This window comes from Monosiga brevicollis, genomic scaffold, assembly GCF_000002865.3.
Source record: "Monosiga brevicollis MX1 MONBRscaffold_15 genomic scaffold, whole genome shotgun sequence".
In the NCBI taxonomy this organism is placed as follows: Eukaryota; class Choanoflagellata; order Craspedida; family Salpingoecidae; genus Monosiga; species Monosiga brevicollis.
In genome coordinates, this window is record NW_001865052.1 from 1,020,434 (window position 1) to 1,043,733 (window position 23,300).

At 54.4% G+C, this 23,300-nt stretch overlaps 2 protein-coding genes across 2 annotated transcripts in view; both read left to right on the forward strand.

Moving 5' to 3' along the window:
* Positions 1-91: 91 nt before the first annotated feature.
* MONBRDRAFT_26810 (uncharacterized protein) lies at positions 92-15,338 on the forward strand (the record flags this gene model as incomplete). Its single annotated transcript, XM_001747077.1, has 24 exons — positions 92-681; positions 789-913; positions 999-1,088; positions 1,181-1,608; positions 1,679-1,738; positions 1,960-2,092; positions 2,179-2,209; positions 2,338-2,395; positions 2,478-2,623; positions 2,692-2,728; positions 2,780-3,157; positions 3,245-6,440; positions 6,675-7,922; positions 8,026-8,077; positions 8,165-8,405; positions 8,487-10,618; positions 10,983-11,449; positions 11,534-11,601; positions 11,679-11,842; positions 11,931-11,979; positions 12,073-14,310; positions 14,399-14,489; positions 14,598-14,791; positions 15,051-15,338. 24 exons carry the CDS (start codon positions 92-94, stop codon positions 15,336-15,338), a joined length of 12,504 nt encoding a protein of 4,167 aa, XP_001747129.1.
* A 3,633-nt stretch (positions 15,339-18,971) lies between these two features.
* The window catches only part of MONBRDRAFT_9531 (uncharacterized protein), a gene marked incomplete at both ends in the record, with an annotated part of 7,310 nt that continues 2,981 nt past the window's right edge, over positions 18,972-23,300 (forward strand). The window contains 3 exons of the mRNA XM_001747078.1: positions 18,972-19,088; positions 20,558-22,580; positions 22,714-23,159. Coding sequence (XP_001747130.1) covers positions 18,972-19,088; positions 20,558-22,580; positions 22,714-23,159 — 2,586 coding nt within the window. The remainder of the gene's footprint in view (positions 19,089-20,557; positions 22,581-22,713; positions 23,160-23,300) is intronic.

Here is a 23,300-nt window from a genome sequence, read left to right on the forward strand (position 1 = left end):
CACGGCGCGTAAGATAACAAGATCAAACATAAGAGCACACACTCAACTGCTTTTTCAGACCGACGCCATGGTGTCATCACATGCAGGCAGGATGCTTGTCTTCCTCGCCATGCTCGCATCTTCAAGCCTGCTTCCGGCTTCTTCTGCTTCGCATGCGGGTCTCAGCCAAGACCAGCGTGGCCTTGATCAGGAAAACAGCTTCAAGAGCCTTCGGCTTGCCCTGCCAGGCTTGCTTGAGCCCCTCAGTGTCGAGGAGTTCACGCGAGACTACTACCACAACCAGCACGTCGTCTCCGCAGCGACAAATTCGAGCGTCCCGCTGCTGGTCAAACCAGGCTTGACCCATGCAGCTCTGGCTGAAGCTCTCTTGCAACCCATTTTAAATCGCAGCGAGGATGCCTTGCTTCGGCTGTTTAACGAAGGCGTCTTTGTTCTTCGCAACGCGAACAGCACCATTGTGTCCTCTGAAGACTTGACAACCGCTAGCCTGCGCCAGCACCTTTTATATGACGGCTACAGTCTAGTCTACTTCTACGAGCGCCATCGCGAGGAAGACCTCTACGAGCGGAAAGAGACGATAGCCGATGTCATTGCCTCTCTCGCTCTTCTCGAGCCCACCTTTCATTACTATCTAAGCGGTCCCAATGCCAAAGCCCTCCCGCCCCATACTGATCGCAACGAGTAAGTTCGGGCTAGGTTTATTCAAATCTGAGTAAAACACGGACCAGACTACTTTTTTTTTTTTTTTTTTTTTTATAAAGTCCAAGCTCACATGTTGCCTACCACAGCATTTTTTCCTTTCAGCTCGCGGGCACCAAACACTGGACCATTTGCACCAACCCACCACCGGACACCTCCTGGACCCCAGCCGAATGGGCTCAACAGGAAGAGAACGAGGCTTCGAGAACTGAAGGTCCGCACGCTCGATTGTTTTATCGAGTCATCGTGAGCTTCCACGCCTCGTATCTCGAGACCCACCCCTCATTTTTCTTGAAAAGGGTGTCGCAACCCCAGTCCTATCGAAGTCACCAAGATGCAGTGTGAACACCACGTCGTGCACCCTGGCGATTGGATCTATCTGCCAAAAGGTTGGTCTTGGGCTAGGTTCAATCACTCGTCTCTGCATTGTGAGAGCAACCATGGCCTCATTCTCACGCTTCTCCTTTTCTGTTCATTACAGGCACAGTACATTTTGCTCAAACAAATGACGAAATGTCGCTGCACGCTACCGTGGGATTTAGGCCTAGTTTCTCATGGCTCAACCGCTTGACAGCCCTATGCGAACAAGCGGATACCTTGCCGATCACTTGCTCCGAGCTTAGCACTACACTCACTAACCTTCAGACCCAACGGCCGTACCTTTGGCTCGCCACGCTGGCCGTCCCTTTATACTCTCGTCAGAGTGCGCGGGCTACGACCTTTTCAGAGACCCTCATGGCTTTGCAACTTACAACGGCGACGCGCATCTCGGCATTGCAAAAGGCGGTCATCTCACCAAGTGACATCCCCCGCAGTTCAGCATACAAGAGTCAAGAAGATTGGCGCCTCGCCTTGACACAGCTTCGCGCCTCGCTGGACGACACTCTTCTTCCGGTCCTGGAGCCTAAGGTTGCGGCGACAGCCGTAGTCAACTCAAACCTTGCCCGTTCTCGCCGATACTTTTCTTGCTCTACATCAGGAAAAACCTGCCAAGACTGTTCAGCTGCAAGCTGTGCTTGGGACAGGAGTTGCGACGAAAGTGAGTCTGCTTGGAATCGTATGAAGCATACTCACATGCTAAACCTCACACCTGGCCTCTCGACTAGACTGTGACGAGAGCTGCTCTTTTGGAGTGGCGTGCGATGATAGTTGCGATTCCGCTTGTGATGAGGTCTGAGAACTGTCTTGTGCTTATCATGCGTCTGCTTCAACAAAGAGCTTTTGTTTGCTCATGCGATCGATATTGTCGGGCTATCATAGTGTGTTTGTGATAGCACGTGCTCTGCCCACCCGGGCTATTACAACCCCTCCGGGTCGGACTGCGCATCCTGTCCACTGGGTAAATATGCTTCAAGTACTGCCTATCGCACGGATTGTTATACGTGCAACACAGGTGAGGCCATGGTATTGGTGCCAATGTGCTGTTCAACGGGTGTCAAGTCGAGCCCTTGTTTTAACCACAGCTTTGCTCTTTCGTAGGCAGATACTCGGACATTGAAGGAGCAACCTCGTCAGTGGTCGTGCAAGGGCTCTTCGACGTATCGTTTCAACTACCGTGTTGTGCCGATCCTGTTTCAACTTATACCTGTTTTGTAAAACGTGCATCCTCCTCCCCGCAAAAACTCTAATCGGTTGTAGTTGCAAGTATTGCTCAGCCGGCAAATACACAAATAATTATGGATCTAGTTATTGTTCGGTGCGAGGCTTGGTATTCATTCCTCGCCGTTTTAAATGCTGCAGCGCTGCTCATACGCCTTTTTTTGTCTTCGCTTTGGCAGAACGCCCCAGCAGGAACTTTTGTCAGCGGTACTGGCGCTTCTAGTTATCAATCGTGCCCGGCTGGCACTTACTCGAACGAGGGAGCGACCTCTTGCTCAAACTGCTTGTATAATAGCTATAATGACCAAAGCGGACGGCCCAATTGGTACGCGAGTCGTTGCAGCATCTGCAAAAGACGGCAGTGCGCCTTTGCTTTCTGTCAACTCACCCTAGCTATTGCGTAACAACGGGTGGACGCACCCGTGCCTTAGTAAGACTTGTGGAACCAACGGGTTGATGCCTTTTGCGCGTTCGACTATAGCCTGCTGGACCTCGTAAGTACAGCTCCCCGCATGCCACCTGCAACATATCGGCTCGGCTCACTACTGCCGGTGTCACGCGCACTAGCTATGGCGACCCCGAAAACGGCTGGTGTCATTTCGCTGGGCAGACATGCAATTGCGTGGCTTCACATCGCAATCAAGGGTCGTTGAAAGTGTACTTTGACAATAACAATGGCCACTGTAACCGCATTACTACGGATCCATCAATCTACGGCATCACGTTGACAATGTTTGGAAAGTCTGCCTACAGTGTCTCTACCCAGCCCTGTCTGGCGCATTCTTGCCCAAATACAGATGTGCAACGGAGTCACACACCAGATCAGTTTCTCACACCCGCCCTCAGCAATCTTGACAAGGTACGACAGAGGGTACTTGTAATCAATCCGATCAGTAGTGATGTGAATGATTCACCTTCCACACCTGTCATGCTTTCTTTGGCACAGACCATGGCGCTTGACGTGTCATACAGCTACCGTATCTCCAACGACGCGTACATCTTGCGACACACCGTGGAAGATGCAAATCAGAATGCAGAAGATCAGGATCAAGGCCGGGGCGGCCTCATCTGGCCCTCAACGCGTCTTCGCTTTTCAAGCACGGAGACAGCAGGTTTTGACCTCAGTTTGAGCGGGTCAACTTGCAACAAGGGCGAGAGCAGCCCGAATTCGGCAATGTCATGCAGTGCCTCGCAGTCCATTGTCGTCAAGCATGGCCTCAAGTATCGCTTCTCGTTCTTTGCGTCCAATCAAGGGTACTGGAACTACGTTCGACCGTCCGATATCCGCAACAAGCTTGAAAACATGCGTGATAGTGAGCGAGACACTTACACTGTGCGAAGAAATAACCTCTCTGGCAAGACCCGTCACATGACCTATACGGCCGAGCTGGACTATGTTGCTCCGTGGCATTGTAGCGTCGAACCTTCGCTCGCCCAAAGAAGTGGAGCAACGCCGCTCAATGCCGAGAAGAATGCACGGAACGATGGTGGTTGCTCCGGTCGCTCCAGCGCAACGCAAGCGCTGCTTTTTTCAGCCAACAAGCGCTTTGTCAGCTCCGTCTCGAGTCTTTGCTCTTGGACAAGCACTGGATGGCGTGCGGTGGGTCACCAGATTTCGACGATGACGCTCACAGCCTTCTCGGCCACCAAAGTGGGCAACGCCATGAGTGCCCGCAGAAGCGCCAGCCAAGCTTCTACCAGCCTTAACATCTATGCACACGCGGCAAATGACAAAAGTTTTGGCCTCAGCACCAGCGCCATGAATACCCTACTTGGTGGCTCGGACATTATGCCCGTCATTACCGAGTTGACCGTTGCCGATGCCGGCTCTGTTAACATCATGTTGGCCCGACGTGTCCCCGTATACTTCAACCCCAATGTGCCCATGGTCGAGCTCGATTGCACCGTCAACTGTGTTACCATGGTGGATACAGCCGGAACCGATGTTAGTACAGAGCAAAATGATCATCATCACTACACGAGTCAAACTGGCTCGAGCTTGCGCGCCTATATTGACCGCACCATCTTCAGCAGTCCCAAAGTGGCCGGTCTGGAGATGCAGCTGGAAGAGCAGCCAGCATTCGTTGATACGCCTTCCTGGAGCGGTAGCGCATACGATCTCGATCGCGATGCCCTCGTCTTTGAAACCTGGCAAGGAATCGACCGCTTCAAGGGCCAAATTACGCGTTTGCGCAAGTGGGACGGTACTGGATCGCAGGTGGCAGGCGGCTGGCAAGATCTGGCGCATAGCCCAGATCATACCTTTTCCATGAGTCTGGTGTCGGGCTATGAGTACATGGTGGCTTTTGAGGCCTGGACACCGATTGCTGTCGAGCACAACATGGTGACAGGGACGGCGAAGCGTGCCAATCAAGTGGGCATGACAAACAAGAGGTTTCGCGTGGATCACTCTCCTCCCGTCGGTGACACGCCCGATGTGGTGTTGGACTTTGGCGGAACCATCACGGTGCTGGAGGAATTTTTGGCTGCCGATGCAGAAGTTAGTGGCGCTCTCAAGGACCTGCCCGCCGTCCAGGCGCGTGGGACCATGCCCTTGTTCTTCATCATTGACCACGACCTGCGTCATGTCGAGCTTACCTTTAGCTTGCTGGACGAAGAGAGTGGCCTTCGGACCGTTGACGTGCGCACATATCAACTTGACCTGCACTCCACTGCTGCACAACTGGTGCACGAGCGTGCCGCTGGCATCACTCGCTTTGTACGCAACGCCGATACGTCTGCGTCCTGCGACACGAGTAGCGCATTTTTGTGGTATGCGTCCACGCGAGATCGCGACGTCACTCGGGCAGCCCACGAAAGCTCAGGCTGCCGATGCACAGCGTACGATCCCGCGGGCAACTTTGACCACTGCTACCGTCAGCACATGTACCTCGATGGCAACAACCATTACTCACGCGACTACACGCCCGTGCCAGCTGCTCAGCTTTACTTGGTCCAGGTGGTGGGTGAGAATCATGCGGGCATCACAACCACGCTCGAAGCGATGCTTCGCGTCGACGCAACCCCACCCGATGTAACGCACGCACACGTGCAAGATAGTGCTTCCCTTGGGCAGCTCGACATTGATTTCATGCAAGTGGGCACGGGCAACCAGGTGACCCTTCACGCAAGCTTTACCGGTTTCGTGGACGCAGAGAGTGAAGTGCGAGACTACTTTATTGCTTTCACCGACAAGTGCCTTACTCTTGAGGACTATTGTGGCAAGAATAACATTGATCCAGCTCATGGAAACGCCTGTTACTTGTCACCTGTGGACGAGGCGCAGTGGCTCGCCGCGGCGCCTGTTCGTGCGCTCTTCCAGGCCAACGTGCACAGTCAGACAGTCATGGTGGATAGCAACACGAAGCGCATCTACGCAAATGTTATGGCCCAGAACAACGCCCTGTTGTACTCGGCCATCCAATGCTCGGACGGCGTGGGCTTTGACCGTACCCCTCCGACCGCCTCCAATCTGGCCGTCACGGGCGCGGCCATTCGCCCAGGCATCGTGACCTCTCATGACGGCTCTGCTCAGTATTACATCTCCAAGTGGGGTGTGCTACAGCCTTTGCCGCAAGCATGTGATGGCAACTTTCCAGCGCTTTCTCGGAACTTTGCTACGGTCATGGCTGGGAGTGACGTTTTTTTCAAAGGCACTGACGGTCGCCTTGATGTACCTCGGGGCTTTGCCACTGGCCGCAACGCCACCGCCTTGCCTGCTGAAGCTCTGGCCTGCGCGCAGCTGACACCCGCAGTCTTGGTTTACAACGGCTCTTTGGAACATTTGGTGGCCTCGTGGAACGCAGAAGATGCCGACAGTGGTATCTGGCGCAGCACCATCTCTGTCTTGAGCGCGGACGGTAGCACCGAGGCCAGCGTCGCAACGCGCAACAACTACTTGGAAACCTCTGCGCTAGCCTTGGAGGGCCTGGACGAGGTCACGTTCAAAGTTGAGGTTACCAATCAGGTGGGCTTGAGCACGGTGATCGACGTGGGACCATTTATTACGGACCACACCAAGCCCGTGCACAATGCCAACCCACTGACCACGGTGACAAACGATAATGATATTGTCATTACAAACTTTAATCAACTCTTCCTGGATGCTGAAACAAAGCTGTGCCGTTTTGATATTGCCATTGGTAAGATTTTCGATGCATCTCGTCCGCAGAGTGTACACGGTAATGGCTAGCTCAGAGAGAGCGCACTTTGTCTCATGGCTGTTTTCTGTCTAGATTATGATGGTGGTTTCATGGAGAGGACAGTGGTCACGCCAGACCCCGATTCTTGCTTGGGTGAGGTGCCGGCAACCTACACAATATCACCGCCACGCACGACGAATGCCACCAATGTTGTCTATGCCCTCCGTGTAACAGCCTTCAACGCGGTCGGCATGCGCAATCAAGCCTCGGTGTCAGTGGAGCTTGTATACGCTCCACCTTCGCTGTCCGTAATCTGGGACGTACTAGAGGTGGCCGACAAGGCCGACATCGACTACATCCCGGAGACAGTACATTTGGGTGCCTCGTGGCCGAGCGTGGCGGGTGCCAGTCTGCTGCAGGTGTCGCTAATTGCCTCGCCGGCAGGTGGGCATGGTTCTGACCCCACGGTGGTTGGGCAGGGCACACAGACGGTGGTTGACTGGGTCGTGCTGCCTGGGTCAAGCACGGGGTACGTCTTCTCTTCCTTCTCACTTGTCGCCGGTCGTCACTATCGCACGGTTTTGCGTGCATCCAATACGGCGGGATCGAAGGAAATTACGACCAACGGCGCCTACGTGACTCCAGTCAATACCAAGCCGAGTATTGATTTCCATCTGGGCCGTACCTGCAACCAAACGACTGCCAGTTTCAAATGCGTGGCTAAAGAGTGTGCCACCGCCTTTGCCCTTGTATCAGACTCCACGTCCTTGGGTGATCAGCTGTTTACCTTTCAGCACACTGTTCCCGTTGAACCAAGTCGATACTACACCTTGAGCGTCACGGCGACTAGCCAATTGTCAGCCAACGACCAGCTGCAAGTGTCTGTGTATGCAGCTCGCGCGGGTGCTCTGCCCGACGCCTTGCTGGGTGCTGCCGGCGTGAGTACTACAACCAGTGCTGAGATGGAATTTCAGGCCCTGAGCACCCATCTGCTCATTTCCATTCAAAGCACGTCCGCACACATTCTGGAGCTTCTAGCTCCTGTACAGCTCAAAGCCTGCCGTGCCTTGGGTCACACTGGGGCTAGTGCGCATGACGTTTGGAGCGCACCCACGGTGACACCGGCCAGCATAGGCACCTTGGTTGACGAGGTGCGCTGGATGCCTGTGCTGACGAGTGGGCTTGGTGGAAACGATGCCCCTGATCAGGCTCTTGTTGAGCAAGCGGGACTGACCGAATGGCAGCATGGTACCCATGTGGCCGTGGCTGAATCAATGGCAGGAAACGAGATTCGCGTGGCTGCCCAAGCCTGCTTCCCCGAACCCGGAGGCTGCATGCAGCCGGTTTTAAGTGAGGCGTTGGTCTTGCCTGCTGAGGCCGAAGCTGTCGTGGCGGCAGCCGCATGCAACGTTGCGACTACGGATGATCGTGCAGACGATTATCTTTTCTCGCTTGTGTGGGAGCGCTTTGACACAGTAGACGGTGAGTACTGGTATTTGGTGAAAAGGCATATGTGAGGGAGGATTGGGAGTCCGGCCATGATTTTGACCAGAACTTGACCTGTTCGCTTTATACCCTGCTGTAGCCAATTCCAAGGCCGTCAGCGTCTACGAAACGAGCCTTGTCGATGACCAAGGGTAAGGAAATCACACCCCACTTGCTGCTTTTTGTTTGATTGTCAATTCACGACCCCTCACCACCATGCTGCACGCACTTACACATAGGCACTTGGCTGTGGCGGGGACATGGACTTGGCCGACAAGTCAGACACTGCGTCCCCGTCTGGAGCTGAATGATACACACATGAAGACCACCGTTCCTCTCAAAGCCGTCAACTTTATGCACCTTCTGCACGAGGCCACCAGTCTGCAAGCTGCCATTCGCCTCTGGACACCCGATGGCCTTGCCAAAGAAACCATGGTCACCTGCAGCGTGCCTGAAGACCCTCTCACGCCAGTCGTTGCGGTGCGTCATTGGACGTTGAATGCTGATTATATTTGATATCCTAGATCTCATCAGATGCTGGCTCTTGGTCCATGTTGATAGGTTGCTTGGGCCGATGTCTCTCAAAACCCCGCGCTGCAAGAATTGCCCACCAAACGTCATCATACGACCACCGATCTTGATCACTTTGCGGCGTTCTGGCCTCGACGCTGGCGAGCATTTGAACGCCTGGGCTTGGAGAACATTGTGTATGGCTGGGACCTATCCAGCGTATCTAACGATGCCGGTACTACCACGATGCTCAGCCGAGGCAATACGACGGCCCAATACGCTTTGGTTCAAGGCTTGCGCTTGAGCGACGGCATGGTTATCCGCTTCTGCGTGTCCATCCTCGAGGCGACACCCCAATCCCCGGCATGGCGGTATTGCGCGCATGACGTCAAAGTGGATTTATCACCGCCACACATCAGCAGCCTGCAGGTGTCTCATCCCCACGCCAGCCGTGAGGTGGGCCACGGCACGGAGGCGCTGCAACTTCATTGGCACGTCAACACCTCCGATGTTGCCGACCTCAACATTTTGGTTGGCTATCAAGCGGGCCGTGGCGACATTGCTGCGGTATACGACGTAAAGCCAGCAAGCTCCGCTCTTCTCTTGCAAGGCCTGAATCTTCGTAGTGGCCTGCCCATTTACGCCACATTACAGGCCATTGACTTTGCAGGCAACACGGCTTCCCTAACCGGCTCTCCAATTCTTGTGGACACAACGCCGCCTTATTTCGTGGGGAACCTGGAAGGCGAGATGGATCCTATGGGTGACGGGGTAGGTGAGCTTGGCTACCTGCTTCGCGTCGACTTTGATCTGTTTGAAGACGACGAGAGCTCGGTGGTGAAGCACACCTTGGCCCTGGGCAGCAGTGCCGGTGCATCAAATATCCGAGATGCAAGCACAGCCACAGCCAGTCCCTGGGACTTGCGAGTGCCTCTGCATCACCATGGCGCCGATATCTTTGCCACCCTGTGCGCAACCAACGAAGCTGGTCTCTCCGCATGCGTGTCAGAGCTCTTGGTGACGCTGGACGCCACGCCACCGACAGTGGACAGATCGAAACTGTCAGCAACGGTCAGTTGCGTGGAAGGTCGTCACCACCGGTTGCGTCTCGGCTTGGACTGGACCGGGGCTTTTGAGGAACCAGACTCTGCCATTCTGGAATACCAAGTGTTGGTAGGTGACAGGCTGGGAGATGGCAGCATTTTTCATGACATGTTAACGCGCAAAGCCATCAGCGTCGAGGTTGCCCACGGTCTGGTGGATGGTGAGCACCTGCGCGTGACCGTGTACGCTACCAACACCGACCAGCAGCGGAGCCAGCCGCTAACCTCTTCACTGCTCGTGGATTGCTCGGCACCTTTGCCGGGTGCGGTCGAGGCCTACAACGCTGAGGGCCTACCTTACCATTCAAGCCGCAGCAGCTTCCGCGCCAGTCTAGCGGGCTTTATTGACCCTCATAGTGGAATTGCACAGGTGCAGTATTGTCTGTCAACAACGGTCGATGCGTGCAACGCTTTGGACTGGACAACGGCAGTCCACCACACCGAAATTCACCACCGGTTTGGAAGCCACGTTCTGCAATCTGGGACCCGCTACTTTGTCCGCGTGCGTGTGACCAATGGGATGGGCCAAACAACCGAGGGGGTCAGCGCCAGTTTTGGTGTTGACACGACGGCACCCACCGTCAGCGGCTTTGCTTGGCAGCACCCGATCACGCGGACCTCCGTGTCGGCACAGTACTTGCGCTCTGTGCTGCTAGCCGATTGGACCTCGACAGACGTGGGTGGCGCCGGCGTGCGCTACCACGAAGTGGAGGTGGCGGTTCATCACGACGAGGAAGGCGGTGAGCTTGCTGTTGTGAGCGAGCTGGAGTACGATGCCAGTCTAAGTGTGCTCAACCTCACGCTGCAGCATGGTGAGGTATACTTTCCGCGCATCTCAAGCTGTGACGGCGCAGGCAACTGTCAGACCCAGGACTTGGTTTCCTTGGCCGTGGACGCAACTCCACCGCTAGCCATCAAGCTTCATCACAACGGTGTTTGGAGCGCCATTGCCGGCGGCAAGTGGCGATACACAGTGAAGGTGTCCGCTCCCATCGACGAGGAGGGCACGGACATTACGCGCTTCTACGTCAAAGTGGGCGACCAGGCGCCGGAGACTTTTACAAGCTATAGCTCAAGCGGGTGCGCTATGATGCATGCTGTGCAGTTGAGCAAACATGATGTTGGGGACCACAGCTTTTGCGATCGAATAACAATCATGTGATGCGCCTGTTGTGGTCTAGGTTTGTTGTGGATGTGCCTCAGGCAATGGGAGAAGTGTCGCTCCTTTCTTTCACCTCGGTAAACTCCTCGCATTCTACTAATGGCCGATAAAGGTATTTGTATGCTCACTTGATTTGGTGCCTTTGCAGGAAAACGCTGTTGGACTGCGGCATACACAATCCTTCTTGATACAACGACACGAAGGGGGAGTGCTAGCCCCACGTTACGGCTGCTGGCGCTGGCAATATTGCCAGGACTTTGTTGTCGGTTCAGGGACCTGTAGCTGTCCCAATGGACTGGATGACGTGGTATATGACTCGAGCGTTGATGCAGGCGCATTTTCTCTTGTCGTTGAAGACGGCCTGGTTCTTGGCGAAGATTGGGATGAACAACCTTACACATTCACCCTGGGTGCTCACTGGACAGCAACTTCAACGCCGTTGCGCTACGAGGTTGCCTTCGCTTGTGGCGGCCATGTCGAAACGTGGCTGGATGCTGGTCACTTTACAGAGTACGTGCACACGTTGGAGCCGGATGCCGAAGCATTTTCAAATGGAATCGAGTGTTTTGCCTACGTACGTGCATGGCGCACCTACAACCAGTTTGTGGTGGCGCGCAGCGATGGCGTCACCATCCGCCACGAGTGGCTGCGGGTCAATCAGCAAGCCGCACTGCTGGATGGCTACAAGCTACCCGTGCCCGGCTTTGGTACCGATGACAAGTTGTTCCCCAAGCCCTTTCATGACATCGGTACGCTGAAAGCCGAGTTTCTGCTTGTCTGGATGGCACATGTGCACCCATTTCGAACATCTCATGTTGCGGTGTTTATTGCAGACGACCAGCAAAGCACCAGCGAATTGGCCACGACGTTTGCGTGGTCAGAGCAAGGCTCTTCCGTCGTGGTAAGTCATGGGTGTTTTTGAAGTCGCTCCACGAGCCGTGAGTCAGCTAACGCCTTTTGTGGCTGTATGCATAACAGGTGACTGGCTCAGTCGTGGCATTGAGCGATCTTGACAACGTTGCTACCTATGAGGTTGGGTTTGGTACAACACCGGGAGAGCAGGATGTGTTGGCTTGGACTCTGGCTTCTGCTTCGACGGGCGCCCTGCGCAGCACGGGGCTGAGCCTGGCTCATGGACAGCGGTATGTCCTGATTGAATGTGAGCAGTGCAGTGAGTGCAGTGAAACTGCACGATAAATCTCACGTCGGCATGCTGCTCATGGTTCATAGGTACTATAGTGCGGTGCGCGTTGAAACCAAGTTTCGTCACACGCTCGAGGTACGTTGTAGGCTTAAAAGAGGCGCTGCAGTTTGTGTGCACTAGCGTCTCACCACGACGACCATTTGTTGCTGGCGGGCTCTTGGATCCCAGGTCGTGAGTGATGGCGTGATGGTGGACGACACTCCGCCATTGGTCGGAGTGGTGTACTTTGGTCCGCGTGGAGGGTATCTTCCGGCGACAAGTGTGAAGGAGAATGTGAGCATTCGCTTCGAGGGCTTTGTGGACCCTGAAAGTGCTCTGGCCGAGTATGTTGTGGCCTTGGCTCGCGTGAACAACGGTGTCGTAGATGAAGCAAGCGCCGTTTTTTCATCGACAGGTCTCTATCCCAATGCGACGCTCTCCCTGGCCGACGCTGTGCCGGGCGCCTCCTACGTTGCCTTGGTCAAGGCAATCAACAGCGCCGGCCTGACATCAGCAGCAGCTGTCTCCGAACCCCTCATGCTGGACGAGGAAGGTCCCCAGTTTTTGCGCGTGCTGCGTGTGCCTCTGAGCGACAGTCAAACCGGTGCCTTGGACAGCCAATTGACGGCGACTGGCACGACTACGCAAGGCAATGCCGTTCACGAGTTTTCCGTTGACTCGCCCGACATTCTTGGAACCTCACTGAGTGGCACGCGCATGACTCTGACGCCCGGTGCCCCGGTGGAGCTGACCATGACCCTAACGTTGGGGCAACAGGCATGGCCAACACGCGTTGCCATCAGCTTTGACATTGTCTGCGCAGGGGGCGCGCCACGCACGCTTCTGCGCATTTTCGGCTCTGTTTCCAACGCAGTCAATGGTGATGTGCATCATGTTGCATCCTGTGAAGGCTTTCGGCAGCAAATAGAACGCTGGGTTGAAGTTGAAGCTGTGGGCCAGGACATTATTGTAGAGCTTGAGGTCACGTTGCTCCACGCAGACATGGATGCCACGCTCTTGGTCGGCAGCACGCGTGTCCATGAGGTGGCGGAGCTCAACTCTGATGCACGCACACTACCCAGCGTCACTGTGCAAGGCCGAACATTTGCCGTTTTGCACGGCAGCGGTGCCGATTCTGCGGGAACAACGTGTCAGTCTGCGCCAATGACCGTGCCCACAGGCTGGCGCGTGGCCACAGGTTATGATCCAACCGTTCGCGACGCTGCACGCCAATACAATTGGGGCACAGCATATCTTGCGACGAGTTCCGGTGTGGCGTACGCCACGGCACAGGCATCTGACCCTGCTCCCGTAGCGAGCAACGTCCACGTCACAAATGGTGGTGCACATGTCGTGGCTGCCGACTGCGCAAGTCATGGCATGGGTATTTTACTGGAGGCTGGCTCGGGTGCAGTCCAGGTGGATCAGCCCTACCACCGAGGTGCTGACGAACTGCAGGCGCACTGGGTTATAGCTGATGCCGCCAGTGGCATCCGACGTGTGTTGGCAGGTGCTGGCAGCCAGCCTGAGGTACCCGTGTACCTCCCACTGCGACCAGCCGATAGCATTGACTCGTTGAACTTGCACATAAACGAGCGTGCACCTGAGCACGGTCACCAGGTTGCCGTAATCGTAGAGGCTCAGGATTGGGCTGGACTGCGGGTTCGCGCCACCAATGACAAGGTGGTAGCCATTGTTGACGAGTCAGACCCAGAGGTGACAGCAGTGCAAATTGCGCCCACCACAGAAAGTGGCATTGTGGCTGGAGCCTCTCACGTCAACGTTACCTACCATGCGACAGACCCGCAATCAGGTATCCTCCGTTGCCACGTCTCGGTGCTGGCTCCCGACAACAACAACCAGTTGCACGGTGAAACAGTCGTGCACTTTGAGCAATCGAGTGTATTGGTGCCCATGACGACGCCGCTCGAGGCCGATGACGTGGTTCATGCACGTGTTGCTTGTGTTAACGGGGCTGGTTTGATGGAGAAAGTGACTTCGGCATCTGTTTTTGTTACATCATCGGATATGGCGTTAATTACAGCGGAGCCATACGCTCTTGCTCCTGCAGCGGCTACAAAGTTGTTCTCTGGCACCTGGGTGGTCCAGGGCGAGGAAGCCTTGTTACTACACTTGACAGGACCAAACGAGCGCCTGCTAGCTGCTATGGATCGCGATACTGAAACGGACATTGGTCTTGAGACGCTTGTCCAACGTGTTGACGGCCACCTTGCCAGCTGTCAGGCCGGGCCTTTGACAGCATGTCCCTACTCTGATGGTCGTACTCGTCTGCCCGCTTGTCCATCCGGCAGCGTTGCCCGTGAAACCTCAATCTGCTGGTACCAGCATGGCCGTGCCACCAGCTTCCGAATCAGCAATAATGATGCTGTCAACTCGAACCAGCTTCTGCCCGGGGTGGTATATCAGGTACGTAAAATTCTGGAAGGTTTCTTCTTTTGTTTCAATGCTGAGAACCACTCGTTCTCATGAGCTTTCTTGCATCGTGTGATGATAGGTCACAACGCGGGTCCGCGTGGAAAGTCAGGTTCAAGAGTTGGCCACCGCCGAGGTCGTTCTTGATCGCACACCACCCATCATTGCGGCCGGTAAGTCACTTGTTTTACAGCAACGGCTGGATGTTCAGCTGAGATTACTCGTTGATTCGTTGCCTCACAATGATCCATCTGGTATGCCCCTTGTCCTTTTTTGTGTAGTACCCCAACTTGTGAGTGCAGGATACCCAGAGGTGACGGTCAATCTGCATGGTGTTTGCCAAGAAGACGTACTGCCCAATGAGCTGGGACACTTTGTCATCTTTGGTGATGGCGCGCGTGCTGGATCCCTGGACTTGACGGACTGGGCTTTGGTGGAATCGGCGGACCTCTCTAGCTCGACCCACGTCATTGATGTAGAATCTCTTGCGCAGCTCCAAATAGCCGTGCGCTGTGTCAATGCTGCAGGCATGACGTCGCTGACCAGTGAGATGTTTGAGATCACGTGGGAGGCATAACCCACGGTGGCTTTGATTGGTCATTTTTCTTGTGACGCTTTAGTTCGATGTATCTGCGTTTGTATCTGTGCAAATTATTTTAATCCCTATGTCGCTGTCACCATGTGTCTTCATGTCAATGATTATCTTCGTCATGAATCGACTATCAAATGCGCAGCTCAACCACAAGGCGGCGTCCAGCAAAGCACGGAAAGGTTACCAATTTATGTCCACAGAGTGGCACATACTGACAAAGCTGGCAGGCGTGGAGGTTGATATTCAAAAAAGTGAAACCTCAAAGGGACAGACCTGCGTGCAGCAAGTGGTCCAAAAGCACGTGGTCATCCAATCGTCTCGGGTCAGCAGCACACAGGTGCAAGCGACCGTGGGCACGCAAACAGATCCCGAGGTTGAAGCCTGCCTTGATGCCAACGATGACATTGACGACGTCATCGCCGAGCTGTAGGTAGGCGTAATTGAGGAAGCCTTGTTCACGCCAGTCATGGTGTCGCAAGCTATGGATCGTCGGCTGCGCAAAAGGCGCTAGCTCAGGTTTAAGAGTGCCGCCGAGAAGCCGGCGGGCGACGATCGGCCCTCAATTCCTCAATCTATTTCAACGCATTTGACTGTGATACGAACATCATGACACATCACAAAAGATCATGCCAGCGTTGACCGAGACAGCATGGATAGACAGCGTCGAGGCAGCTGCTGCGTTGTGCAGCAAAGAAATTACGCCATTGTGCTCATCACGCTCGCCGGCCAGTTGGGCATTTGAGAAAAGGTTTTGGTGAAAGCGCCAGGCACGCTCGCGATGATAGGCGTCTTGTGCCTTTTTTTGCCCTTTTAGTGCTCGCGCTTGCTCCGCTTCTCCTTGCGCGAGCCGGAGCGAGTTTGATGCGGCTCAAGATCCTCGTGACGGGGATGATGGTGCTGACTGTTTTTGGCTGCCCTTGCGGTGGCGCTGACCACCAAGTCTTGAGGACGCTTCCAACAAAGAATACAAGGTAGTGTAAAAGCAAGCACCAGGTCCATGATGAAAGCGGGCAATGTTTGTGTGACTTCCCCCGAGCTCGGCGTGCTTACCCAGTTCTGATTGGCTTGGACGATCTGCTAGGCCCTGAACGTGAGTTGAGTGGGGAATAGGTTTGATATAGCCGGAGGGGTTGGATTGGGGTGGCCAACGGGCTTGGGATGCTTTTCAGCGTTCATGGCAGGCAAAAAGGCAGTCCAAGTGTACGCACAAGTTCCAGTTTGCCGGCGCTTCGCAATCTGCTCGCATGACCGTTTTAACTTTTTTTCTCAGAGCGAACCAAAAAAAAAAAAAAAAAAGTTTTAACATGTGTGTTTGTTCTTTTGCATTTTCCTTCTTCGTCGGCTGATGCCGTTTGCCATTTTGCTTTGGACCTCTTGTTCCTGTTTTCCCTCTTTGGCATCGGTCTCGATATCGGCATCGGCGGGTTACTCGACGTGTCTTGCTTGTGTGCGTGGTGACTGATTGCTTGCGCTTGTTACGGGACTCTCCTGGTCGGAGACTTGTGGCAACGTCAAAACGTCTGGTTGAAAGCATTGCTGCCACTTTTTTTTTTTTTTTCCGTGGTGTGAATGACACTGATGTCGACTGTGGGGCGACAACGTGCACTGGGCAAACAAGCACACCTGTCCTCGCAACTGTCACCGAGAACTGTTGGCCAAAGGTAAGTCGTTTGTTGCATTAGGCAGAGAAAAGGCCAAGGCCCGCGGACCGGCTGCCGTTTGCGCGTCTGTCAAACCCCAGTCCGAATTTTTCTCAGACGAGTTTTACTTGGAGGGGGCTCATGAGATTGGTGGTGGCTAGAGCGGTTTGAAGCGGATGGTGAATAGAGAGATACCGTTACCATGAGTGATGATGGAGAGCAGCTGTACGAGGTGTGTGGGTCATCAAATCCACAAGGGGCGCTTCGGTGGTTGATAACACTTTGGATGTGTCACTGAATGGGGTGTTATGATATAACATGGACATGGACACATACTGCATGTTTGCATCGTCCCACAGGATGACTGGGCACCACTGCACTGGGCTTGCTCAAAGGGTCATGACGAGGTGGTGAAGATGCTGTTGATGCACGGTGTTGATACTGAAGCCAAAGACAGCGTCAGTAAAGTTCCTCCCTCTTCCCCACTTCACCTGTCCCTATGGTGCATTTGTACCACATGATGATGCTGATGCTGATGATGATGCTATACCTGTACGTCATGCTGATGCATCATCCCACAGAAAGGCAATGCACCACTGCACTGGGCTTGCTCAAAGGGTCATGACAAGGTGGTGAAGATGCTGTTGAAGCACGGTGTTGATACTGAAGCCAAGGACAACGTCAGTAAAGAACCTCCCTCCTCTCCCCTTTACCCCCTATGATGATGCACCTGTAACCCATGATGATGATGATGATGATGATGTACCTGTACGTCATGCTCACAGGTTGGCGATACACCACTGCACTGGGCCTGCCAAACCGGTCAAGACAAGGTGGTGGAGGTGCTGTTGAAGCACGGTGTTGATACTAAAGCCAAGAACATCGTCAGTACAGTTCCTCCCTCTTCCCCCCCCCGCCTGCCCCCTCCCTGTATGATGGTGCATTTGTACCACATGATGATGCTGATGCTGATGATGATGCTATACCTGTACGTCATGCTGATGCATCATCCCACAGAAAGGCAATGCACCACTGCACTGGGCTTGCTCAAAGGGTCATGACAAGGTGGTGAAGATGCTGTTGAAGCACGGTGTTGATACTGAAGCCAAGGACAACGTCAGTAAAGAACCTCCCTCCTCTCCCCTTTACCCCCTATGATGATGCACCTGTAACCCATGATGATGATGATGATGATGATGTACCTGTACGTCATGCTCACAGGTTGGCGATACACCACTGCACTGGGCCTGCCAAACCGGTCAAGACAAGGTGGTGGAGGTGCTGTTGAAGCACGGTGTTGATACTAAAGCCAAGAACATCGTCAGTACAGTACCCCCCCTCTTGCCACCCCCCCGCCGCCCCCCCCCGTGTATGATGGTACACCTGTACCACATGATGATGATGTTGATGCTTTGATGTCTGATGCACCTGTTCGTCATGCTGATGCATCATCCCACAGATTGGCTGGGGACCACTGCACTGGGCTTGCTTAGAGGGTCGTGACAAGGTGGTGGAGATGCTGTTGAAGCACGGTGTTGATATTGAAACCAAGGACAACGTCAGTACAGTACCTCCCTCTCCCCCCTTTTACCCTACCCCCGCTATGATGCTACTCCTGGACCACATGACGATGATGGTGCTGCTGTACCTGTACGTCATGCTGATGCATCATCCCACAGATTAGCGAGACACCACTGCACGTGGCCTGCGTTGGGGGTTATGTCAAGGTGGTGGGAATGCTGTTGAAGCACGGTGCTGATGCTAAAGCCAAGGTCGACGTTAGTACAGTACCTCCTCTTTGCCTCCTTTACCCCCTATGATGCTACACATAATCATTATAATAGTGCTGATGCTGTACCTGTATCTAAAAGCTAAGGACATCGTCAGTACAGTACCACCCTCTTCCTCCCTCCCCTCTGGCTCTGCTGCTGCTGCTGCTGCTGGTCGCCTTTGTCCCGTTCCTATCTCTTCTACACCTTGCCTACCGTGCGCGTCCGTTTTGCTCATCGCTCCTTGTCTTCTCTCCCGCTATCCCTTTTCTTCCCCCGTTCTCCGTCCGCTCCTTGTCGGTGCTCCTGCCCCCCGCTTTGTTCCGCTGTATCCTTAGCCCGCTTCCCTTTTCCGATGTTGTGACTTCAAACCGAGAAATACCCCATCCCTTGTCATCGCATCTTTGCCTCTCTAGCGCGCTCAAACCCTTTTCAGTGCCATTTCTTCAAATTCACCCCGACGCTCCACTCCGCCCCTTGAGAAAAATGCAAACAGGCCTCATGTTTCCGAACATTGATTATCCTATATAGAGCGGTCGAACGCCACTCCATGCAACCTGCAGGGTCGTCTCTGCTAGCCGAAAGGTTGCTCAGCAGCTCTTGAGTCACGGCGCCGACCCGGATGTGAGAGATCTTGTAAGCCTTTTAACCACGATGACGTACTTTGCTGCTCTTCTGCTACACCTGCGATTTATACGTGATGGGCTGCTGTGGCAGGCGGGTGCACGGCCCTTGGATTTGCACCTTCACAGGGATCCCATCCAGCTGCAGGTGGGCCTATTTTTATTTTCGGTATCAATTGCAGAGGAAAGCTTGCTTATGGATGAATCTGCTTCACTTTATAGCTCGTTGCAGATCTATTGCGCGCAACCCGTACCCCTTGCTCCTACCAAACTTCAAATGTCAATGGTGCGAACTTGATTTCCATGTCATCGTTCGCATTGTCTTGTTCTCATCGGATTTCAATGTGGCGCCAGTCCAAGGCTTGGTTCATGCGGAGCAGGTCAGACGCTGGCGGTGCGCTGCTGCTGTTTTCTGTAGCGTCGGCTGGCGCGTGGATCCTCAATTGTTCAATTTCCAAGATCTACAAACCCTGTGTGACCACGTGGCCGCTCTAGCGTTTGCCGCTCAAGCTGCACCTACGAATTGAAATGCGTGACGCTTGTGGTTGGCTTTATTTTATTTCCTCAAAAAGAGTGGTTCATGTGTAATTCCTGCATCAGAGCGAGTCTTCCAGGCAATGCTCGCGTCTACTGTGACCAGACGCGCTGGGAGACTAACATGCATGAAGATCGCCATACAGTGCCTGTGTGCGGCTGGATCAAGAGGCGCTTTGAAGAGAAGTGATCAACGCGAGGGAAGGCATCGACAACCAATGCCTCGACAGTCGTCAAGGTATCAAGGCATAGTTGGAAGAAGTGATGAAACTCAGGGTTGCCAAAATAATTCTGCGAGAACGACGGGCGTCGATACACTGCTCCAATGATTGCCTGAACGGCTTATGCTGATGGTGATGCCACGACACTCCGGCTAACCCAATGAGAAAAACCAAGAGCAAGCACAAATATGAGAAACACAAGAAGGAGGGCAAGAAGCACCATTATTGTAAGCACGCTTCGCACTCGCACTCGTCAGACCAATCGACCAACTTCTCAACTGGCCGACGAGCGTGATGCGCGCGATCACATGGCTGCTGCTCCTCGACTCCGGAATCAAAGTGATATCTTCCCGTACCGGCTCGTTCGATACTGTATTCAGACTTTGGGATGCATCATGTAGCCCTAACGTTATTCATTGAGGAATGACAATGCGGTTTACCGTCATCAATTCCATGGTTCTTGTCAAACCGAGGAATAATTGACTGACTTTAGGTCTCTATTGTAAAGCACCATAACCGCGCAAAAGTTGTCGCACCATCAACCATTACCAAACGTTGTCACAACCACATTTTACACTCTGTGCGTTTCTCCTCCCACTGTCCGCCGAGCCCGCCAGCGCTTCAAACTAAGCCCACACATCACCCAAGTATGCCAGAGGCACAAGACATGTTGTGCTTCCAGTGCGATCAGACCTTTCATAATCGTGCTGCAAGAGATCAACATGTTGCTCTGGTGTGTTGGATCATCTCGCTCCTCGATCGCCCCTCATGCAAAAAAAAACAGAATAATAACATCATTCTTGAGCTAGAACTCGCATCGTCATCCTCGAGTGTTCACGCCTGATTTTCCTTACCTCCATAGGTCCATCAGAAGAGCACACGCATCAAGCTGTATGGAAGGTCACTGCTTCGATACCGAGAAGATGACGGCTGCTTTCATTGCCCAGTGGAAGGTTGCCATTACCGCCATGGACACGCAGCCAACCTTAAATCACACCTTTGGCATCTGCATGAGAAACAGAGGGCACCTGTAGCAGCAATGCCGGCTGCAAGTGACGACCGCCCGCCTGCTCGCCAAACACTTGCTCGGACCCACACAAAGCCAGCTCGGACGCGCACGAAAAAACGTGTGGTCAAGCTTGATCAACAGCACGGCATTGCCGCGGCGCGAATTTTCATGGACGAGATTGGGTGCCTTGTATCCCCCGTCTTTGAGTCTCCAGTGTGCACGCAGTGCGGCCATGTCCTGAGAGGCCGGGTGACGCATCATCTGTTCAAAAAGCACCATGTGCGGTGCAGCCAAGAAGACATTGATGCAGCCATGGCACTCCTGCGCCCGCTGCAGCCCGAGGAGCCGCCGATCGACCTTGGGGCAGAATCAGAGCCGCGTACGCCTATCGAAGGCATCCCCATTCTGGACGGTGTGGGTTGCCCCTTGTGTCAGGCATGCTTCACGACAAAAGGCAGTCTGTGGAATCACATCGTAGCTGAGCATCCCGACGAACCAGAGGCCAAGCAGCCGCCTCGACGAGTCAAGCTGCAAAAGCCGCTGCGTGGTGTTGGGGCCCGCTGTGTCGAGGTCATTGTGGAGGAAAGCCACGACGCCTCGGCAGCCGATGTGAGCGAAAACGAGGAGGAGCTCGAGGAGCAGCAGCGGTTCAAGCAGTTTATCTCAAGCGCCCAGGCCATGGCCTCAGAGGCCGAGGAGAAGCGCTGCCCGCACGGCGTTCACCAGATGCATCCGTTCTACGATGGTGTGGGCATGACGCTGATCATCAACGAGCTGAAGCCAGAGCGCATGGTCGAACTGGGCCACAACACCCCGTCAGCACTCCTTGAGTCGGGCATGCACGAGCTGTTCTGGTCGGCCTACGAGCAGCTATCGGATCAGGGCCTGGCCGCCGCTGCGGTGACGCGTCTGTTTGACGACAATGAAGGGCAGTATCAGCATCGCCCCATGCGGCAAGTACAGCCGCAAACCGTCAGCAGGTACCTGAGTCTTGGAACACGCCTGGTCCAATTTTTGCTGCTGCTGGAGGCCATGCCAGCCCCCGATCCGTCGAGCTTCCTGGGCCAGGTGCTTGCCAGCCGTGGCTCTGCAGTAATTGATGCCACCGTGGCTCTGAGGGCGGGCCTGGACGCTGAAATGACCAAGAAAGAGCTGGTTGAGCCCCTCACATCCCTGTGGCTGGCCCTGGTGGAGGTGGAGCTGAGCCTCTTTGACAACGACAAGGTGCACTTTGTCAACGTCTTCTTATTGTGCACGGCCATGTCCAAAGGAAGCGGCATCCTGCAAGACATCAGGCAGTGGACCACGACGCCCGCTGGACTGCTGTACGTTTTCAAATTGTTTCTGCTTCGCCGTGGCAAGAATGAGTCGTGGTCAGTGGCCAACGAGCTCAGGCCGTATATGCAGCCCGGGCGATTGGTGCATTTCTTGAGCCAGCGCACGAGCATGGCACGAACAGCGAGCATGGCCGAGGGGCAGGCTGGAGTCAACGTCGATATCCGAGCCGATGGCGACGTGACGGACGAGACGCTGCGCACCATTGTCTGTCGAGGCATTGAGCTCAATGTGGAGGAGCTCGGGGCTGCATTGGAGCAGATGCGCAAAGACATGACGGAAACTTTGGACAAGCACCTCTTGCTGGACTCACGCCTGCGGAAAGATTACGAGAAAGAATATGAGCGGCTGCGATTGAAGGAGGATCGGACCAACAGGGTCAAGAACTGGTGGGTGGGCCATGGCAGTCCAGCCGAGAACGCGCTGTTTGATCACATTGGCCAGACCCCGAGTCTGCGGCAAGAGTTTATCCAAACCGAGCATGGGCCCAGTGGCGAGCTGACCTTTCGAGAGAACAGGGTGCGGGTATGGCTTCCAATATGTGTGCAGGTTCAACGAGCTAGCACTCACCTACACGCACATTGCCGGAGGTACGATTGAATCAAGCCGTCTCTTGGCTTTTTTTTTTTTTTTTCTTTTTTTCGCGCCACTCATGCCTGTTTGCATTTGACTAGGTCTGCCGCCACGAGCCTCTGTGTATCAAGGGCTGTCCTACAAAAACGGCGTTGGCCGGCAACGATCTGCGTTTTTTGCCGAGAAGCAGCTCTCCATATTGACCCGCGTGAGCAAGACCTACTGGCTGTCCCTGAACGAACAGCACACCTTTCGATACATGGACCAGGAAATCAGCACGCTGATATTCATGTATTTGCTGCTGTGCAAGCCTCTGGAGCACATGCTGAGCAGCTGGCTGCAAAAGCGGGGCAGGCTGAACACCCCCGACGACGAGAACGGCATTCACAATGCCGAGCAGGACGACGAAGATTTGCTCGACGACGAGCTGGATGAAGACCACATGAGCCACAACGAGACGATGACTTTGCGACGCGAGGTCCGGGACGCTCGAAACCACTACAACAACAGCCACCTGCTCTTCAATATTGCGCCCCTGCAGACGATGGTCAGCCCAGCCACCATCTATGCGGCATTTCGTCGGCAGATGACCACGTACCTGCATCGGCCAAAGCTGGGGGTGGCCACGTGGCGACACGCCGCAACCTTCTGGATGACGACGTTTGTCATTAACCGACTGTCGGCCGAG